Below are 7,500 nucleotides of genomic sequence, written 5' to 3'. Positions count from 1 at the left end.
TGGGACATTTTGAGGCTCTCTGAGCGTCCTCAACAGAACCGACTCAATCCTGTTAAGTTTTATGATCATTCAGCCATGGAGCTAAACAGAAAAACAATGGATGATGATATTATACAATACATAAACAACAATGCCAGCTCCGTCTTTCCATGTTGTTGAAACCTGCATCTTCTGAATAACAGGACTCTCGCTCCTGAATCATCTCTGCAAAACATTAAGTCGTGTACCTTTTCATTTTCTTTAAATTAACCACAACTCTTTCAACACTCATTTATTTTAATTTGTTTACACTGTGAGCTAGCGATGCAATTGTTGGTATGTGGCTAGCAGGCTAACCTTTTTTTTAATTTACATCAGCCTTCATCGGCTATTTCGTTTCTTTCTAGCTCCACGTTATCTACATTGTTGCTAAGCAACAACATTTCACCTCCACCTGTATCATAATGTTGATGTGATTTATTAACCCGTATGTCTGTAAGGTACAACACGCTAACACAGGTACCTGACGTTACGCATGTATTTATCTTACACTTGCTACACCCGTTACATATTGGGGCCCTGCTGGAGTCATAAAGGGCTGAGCCTCAAGGGAGGCCAAAATCACTCATTTAGTTGGACGCATTGAGCAGGGAATTTAAAAATGGCTACCGAGGAGGGATGTATAATGTTGTATATTCTCAATCGCCACTAAAAAATTAAAAACCAGAAGATGGTCAGTACGTCCTTCAAATACTACAAGAATGGAAGATGGGGAATATAATTCACTCGTCTTGTCGTTGCGTGAACTGGTCGAAGAGAGACATTTCCAATATTTCCGGATGTCTGCATCTTCACTTTGACAACCTCCGTCAGTTGTTTTCTTACAGCGTTGGATGTTGGTGAAAGTCACAGCGGCAAACAACACAAAGTACCAGAGCAACTGTACACGAACACGCTGAACTCTGACCTCTGGGGTCTGGGTGCGGGAGGCGGGGTTGTACTCGCTGTCACTGGAGCTGCTCTCTGATTCGTCGGTGTCTGACTCGGAGCTGCTCTCTGATTCGCTGCTGCTTCCCGATGCCCCGCTGGAAAAGAAAGGAAAGAAAGAAGGAAGGACAGAGAATGAAGAGGAACCCAGATCTCAACCCATAATCAAAGCAAAGGAAATATCTGCATTTAATCAATGAATTTACAGCCTCGTGTTGTGTGTGTCATGTGGGCTTTGTTGACTATGCTTGAAGAGCGGTTCAGACTACGGATTCACCCCGAGAGGAACCAACCACTGACCAGCCTGTTATTCATTTAAACTAATGCAATCCCAAAAGTGCTTGTGAGACAATGTAATATAAACAACAATTAATAAGGACACTCTGTATACAAGACATATTGAAGTGCTGCTGTTGGTTTCACTCTCTGGTGTGTTGATTGGCTATTTATGGATTTATCAATAGCACGCCATAAACCCCCATATACAACAGTCAAACACACAAATTGCAACTTTGCAATCTTCCCGCTCTCCCTGGGGGTGTGCATATGCGTGTGTGTATGTGCGTGAGTTCGCCTGTGTGTGTGTGTGTGTGTGTGTGTGTGTGTGTGCAGCCACGAGCACATATATTTTCAGTTCAAGGCTGCCGTCACAGCAGGCACCAATCTGTGTGAGCAGTCAAGCAGCAAATCCATCAACTGCTCCTCAGGCAACACACACGCACACACACACGCACGCACGCACGCACGCACGCACGCACGCACGCACGCACACACACGCACGCACGCACACACACACACAGGCTAACAGTTACACACATGCAAGCTCAAGCGCATGCATACCCACACACACATTTTGGCAGATACTTAATAGATGCAGTCCATTTGATGCTTTCTTTGTATGAAACTTGGAATAAAAAGCCACGTGAAGCAGCGTTAGTGTGCATCTGCATTGTATTTTAGTCGTGCTCGACCTGAAAGCAATTATTCCGAATGAAAGGAACACATCTACACAGCTACATATGTAAAGGGCTGACTTTACCACGATAATATTTCATATAATGGCTATTTGTTGGATTTCAGATTTCAAAAAGAAATGGAGAAAATGTAGATATAAAGAAACGATCCATTTGAAACCTACCCCTTTGCCTGGAACAAAGCCTATGATCAGCTTGAAGGGCCTTGAAAGGGCTGAAGATGTATGTGAAAACTGTCTTACATTTAATTTTGCCTGAATTACTCACCATATAAAACGAGAAAAATAAAAACTACACACATAACCAGAAAAAACGAGTTGGCACCAGGTGTGATGTCGATTCTGGATTCATCATCTCTGACCCGTTATTCGCATAAACTCGCCCTCAGTAGCCACCAGAGAGAAAACAAACCAGAGACGGGAGGGAGTCAAGGGAGATAATATCTATGCAAAATAATTGATTATATAATTTTTTACGTATTGAAAGAAAAAACCCACTTGATAAAACTGAAATTGGAAAATATATGGGACCTTTTAAGTGTCACAGAGACTACCCGGACGCCAGTTATCAAGACCCCCCCTAGAATATATCATGCTATTTGCTGTTATTCAAAGAACCTCCTGAAGACAATACGAGCACCTGGTTCAAACGCTCAAAAGAAATGAATGCTGACCCACATGGGGACAAGTTAGAGGGTAACTGAGAACCTGCTTAGCAGAGTCTGTGTTTTGTCGCTATTCGTGCAATTAATCCCCTCAATTAGCCCGGAGAGAGGCTAAATAAATTGGAATACTCGAGGCTCAGCCTGCATAAAACGGTCCCTTTTAGTATTAATTGTTAGATTCATAGAAATTAAATTGAATTTCTTTTTTTTTTTTTTTTTATCCATCTGGGAAAGTAGCCTTAGGGTACGAGGCAATTAAGAAACGGTGCAGGGCACCACTGATAATGAATTTGCTTCATTTTTGCTTGGTTGTCCTACTTTTCCACATTATAGGATCTTTTTTTATTAATTTTTTTCAATACTTTTTTTTTTTTCAACTGAAGATAAATGTCAGGGAGGGAAGCATGTTATAGGTCTTCTAATTTTACATTTCATGGAAACAAATTTATTACGTTTTTTTTTTTTAAATTATATATAAATATACAATTATCTTCTGAGCCTGGTAGACTGGCCTGGGCTCACAGACAACCATTTAACTCTACAGTCAGTGTATCTATGTAATGGCAATGCAATAGCTATATAATACAGGGTTAATTCTGGCATTACAAAATGAAATCAAAGGACTTTCAAGTACTTTTTAAGCACATTTTTTTCATTTTCGAAGACTCCACGCAAAACAAAAATATTCAATTTTCATTGTGATCTTTATTAATCAAATTCATATATAAAATAATCTTAGTCTCATTGTCTATTATGTATATCTATTATAAACTGTGTATATCTATCAATGTATATTATTAATCTCATTGTCATCTACTATGATAAATGTCTATTTCCAACCAGCTGTATTGGCATCAGCTGTGTCATAAAAAACATTCTGAAAATGTTTTATAACATTATGATTTGAATAACAAAAATGGGGGGGAATATCACAGGTTTTAACTTTTCAAGGACTTTTCAAGCACTTCAGCACCAAAGGGGCTATTCTCAAGGTATTCCAGTACTTACATTTCTGAGGACGAAATTCAAGGACCTCAAGAACCTAGTAGGAACCCTGGTAAAATAATATTTTTACGACAACGATGTGAGGTTTTTGACCCAGGAGTACCGAAGTGCTGGCTGAAAAAAAAAGGGTCTACATTTTGTAATTTGAAAATAGAGAGAACTGTTGTTTTTCTTGACTGTGACATGCGGTGTCACAGTTGTCATGCGGATGCACATGGCTCATCTGTAGGTCTGGACAGTTTCAAATCAATCACATGCCGAGGAAGACAAGTGTAATATTTGTGTGTGTATATATAAAATAAAATAACCTTTGCCAAGAGATTTGATTCCGGTACGACAAACATTTGATTTTGGTCGAGTTCCACAACACCTGAAAGGTGCAACTACTAAGTGTCATTACCAATGGCATCAATCCAAAAGTTTTCCTTTTCTTTGTACTTTTGTTCTGCAGCGTTGAAGCAAGTTCTAGTTCTAAACAGGCAGATCTGTATTGATAACTTGTCAAGCGTAAAACAGAGCAGCTACTGTAATACACACACATGTTAAGGACATTTATATATATATAATTTGCTAGTAATCAGAGGATGTGATGGCCAGTTTGCTCCAGTTTCTCTACATCGTCTTGTGTTCCTCTCACTATTCACAGGGCACACTCCTGCCCTCAAATTCCTTATCAAACACTCATACTGCTTCCCAGACATGTGTGCCTTTCTACACGCGGTGCGTCTATTTTATATGTTTCTCTTTTATTTGTGCAAAATATTCTGCCCTTCTGATGACTCACTCCGGGTTCAGTGGCGCAGAGTGGTAGGTTTCTCAATAGTTAAGTGTTCAGCGAGGTTCCCATTGCTTTAAGAAGGCCTGCGTTGAAGAAAAGGCAAACCTATCCTTTAAATGAGGTCGCAGAAAATATGGAATTCAGTGGTTTTCTCAGGGGGTCAGGGGAAACCCAAAATGTTGAAAGAGATACATCTAGAAAATAACACATGGTAACATAAGATGTAAAATGGTAACATTTTAGCTTTGACGTATATCACAATTAAGTTTGTTGACATAAATATTGTATGGTGGTCTTGAGCGGAATTGCATTTCACAAAGATTTATGCACAAATGTATTACTTTCCTTCATGTAGACATGCAGGTAAAGTGTGGTTGTTGTGCATGTACTTATAGATAGGTGTGTGTTAGGGATGGGGTTCGTGTGCATGGGGATGCATATCTGTGTCCTTGTACTATATTTCTGCATGCATTTGTTTGTGTGTGTATGTGCGTGTGTGTGTGTGTGTGTGTGTGTGTGTGTCTGTGTGTGTGTGTGTGTGTGTGTGTGTGTGTGTGGTATCTTTGCCTAGGGCTACACCACGGGCAAGGATATAATAGGTTTTCATTCCTACATATGGACTATTACGCTTCCTGGCGGCAGTGGCAGGGAACGCGGTGTTTGATGACGAGCCGGTTTCCGAGTGGGAAAAATCCCCTGTCAAGACACAATGCACCTCACCGTCCCACGAGCGGCTGGCACGCCGCTCGGGCCTACAGTTTTGTATCATGTTTACCATTGCTTTGTTTTGTTTCCGCCACAATAAACAACCACGCGGGAAACACACACGATTAAAGTTGTATCGTATTGAACAAGCGGGAGAAGCGAGCCTGTTGATTTCAAACTCAGCGGGTCACTGCAGCTGGAGCTGCCGTGAATTTACATACTGCGTGATGGGAATGTGCAGCAGCAGGAAGAAAAAGCAGCCAACGCAGATTTGTGATCATTTTTTCTTATTCAAACCGATCCTGATGACGCGAGTTTGATTGAGCTGATCTCAGGTAGACTTTGTGTTTCCCATAGAAGCTGGTCTTTTCACAGAGTTAATAGAGTGACTGGGGGAATCACAGGCACTGTATGGCAGTATGGCTCTGTCTAGTTTAGGTATGCCGGTGGAGCAGTATTAGCAATGACATATCATACCGTCATATTGATGACCACACCACATAGAAACCTTTGAACAACATCTCTACCTCACAATGCATTGTGGCATATTTGGACTGGCCGTCGGGAGCGCTGGGACAGATCCCGGTGAACAGGTGGGTTCATGACCAAGTCGGTGCAAATGGACAGAAATCCGAGTAAAAATAGATAAGGCTGCGCTGAAATGGCTAGAGATAAAAAATAAATGAAGTCACTTCAAGCTGATAATACAGTTTGCATGAAGATAAGTGATAGGTTTCCGAGCACTAGCAGCAGCAGCAGCACTGCTGGCGGCGCGCAACAGCATTTTTTTTCCCAAGTTGCCAGGGATTTTTTTCAAAGGTAGCACCGCGTCGGAAAGATCAATTTTAGATATTATTTATATTTGATGGACCATCAATACCTTAGCACTAGTAGACATATGTACAATCTGGTTTTTGTTTATTTAAATATTATCTTATTGTTCATTGACCTGCCCTGAAGACCTTCAAGTTCCAAGGTTAGAGTGATCAAATCGACCATGGCAATCTGACTTATTTCCTGTGTTGAAATTATGCAGCCTGCTCAAATATGGACATGCATGAAACACTGACTGCCTGAATCTATCATGGTATCCTTACAGTGGTGGCCTGCTGGCAACAAACCCTTCACTGGCTCTTAAAATATCTCTGTATTTGTGTTACAGTAGTAGTGGTACCAAGGGCTGGTGTGTTTGTATGTGTGTTGATGGTGTAGGGGTGGTGGAGTATCCGTGGGCTGGTTGTGGTGGGTTGGTCTGGGTCAAAAAGTCCAGGGCCGTTTTTTAGTCCCATTCCGTCCCTGCATTTTGGGATCACACTATGCTATTTCACCGGATGTAGGACGTCATTGCGGTGGTAGGGTAGTGGGGGTAGTGGTTTTGGCGCAATCGGCAGGTGAGGAGAACCAGCAATGGCAGTCAGAAGGGGACGAAGGTGCCGGAGATTGAGGTCTTTAAAAGCTGCAGTGGTTTCACCTCACTCTCTCTCTCTCTCTCTCTCTCTCTCTCTCTCTCTCTCCCTCTCTCTCTCCCCTGACAGCAAGGCTGGGCTCCCATTGCAGAGCTGTGTGACATTGTCTACAAAGACAAATCTTTATTTCTGTCATTGGTACCTGCCTCCTGGTCCTTCTCTCTACCTGCATGACAAGAGACTTGTTCCAGTCCTTTTAGTACTTTTCGCATTCTAATTGAACATAGTATGGTTTCAGACATACTAAACTAATTTGGTGGACTAAAAAGTATAGGTATAGGCTAAATGGAAGCGACTATAATTAATGTTATGAGTAACCGCGGCTGCGGCTTTGTGAAAAAGAGGCGTTAATCAATCAGCCCCACCCATAAAAGGTTAGTGACCAATCTTACCAATGCACTGTTGCCATCTGCCATTCTGTTGGACAGGTTAAAAATAAAGCATTACCAACATATCAAGAAACATGGTAGTGGTTGGTCGTTGGTGGGGCACTTTGTTGGTTGGTTGTGACACAGGGTACCCAGAGTGGAAGAAAGGGATATTTTTCATTTTCCAGGGACAAAGTATGACATTCTGCAGTCTGCATCTTCCTGCCCTCTTTAGTAACTTAAGAAACTGATGTGAATGCCACTGAGGGCTCAGGTAGACTCAGAAATAACAAATAACGCGGATGCATCTGACTTTTATGACGAAAGCTGTTGTCTGGCCAAGGTAGCCCACAAAAACCCCGCCAGACCTGCAGTTAAGGCACAGTCTTGTCCTGTATGTGTTGGTTTTGCTGACTGTGTTGGTTATTTTTAACTGTATTATGGCAGTCCAGTGAATGTAGGCGGGTTTTTATGGGTAGGAGTCTGGGTGCGGAAGGTTAGTGTGGTGACTGGGTGTACATGAGTCTGGATGGGAGTACACGTAGGTATATCAGGCGGCTGTGTACAATGTCTT

At 41.8% G+C, this 7,500-nt stretch overlaps 1 protein-coding gene across 1 annotated transcript in view; it reads right to left on the bottom strand.

Moving 5' to 3' along the window:
• Nucleotides 1-7,500, bottom strand: part of aff2 (AF4/FMR2 family, member 2) — a gene marked incomplete at both ends in the record, with an annotated part of 174,397 nt that overhangs the window by 24,274 nt on the left and 142,623 nt on the right. Inside the window, one exon of the mRNA XM_080007688.1 lies at nt 947-1,064. Coding sequence (XP_079863814.1) covers nt 947-1,064 — 118 coding nt within the window. The remainder of the gene's footprint in view (nt 1-946; nt 1,065-7,500) is intronic.

The sequence above is a fragment of the Zeus faber genome (genome assembly GCF_960531495.2).
Source record: "Zeus faber genome assembly, chromosome: 10".
Classification (NCBI taxonomy): domain Eukaryota; kingdom Metazoa; phylum Chordata; class Actinopteri; order Zeiformes; family Zeidae; genus Zeus; species Zeus faber.
The sequence above is the reverse complement of the archived record's forward strand: the minus strand, read 5'-3'. Positions and strand labels throughout refer to the sequence as shown.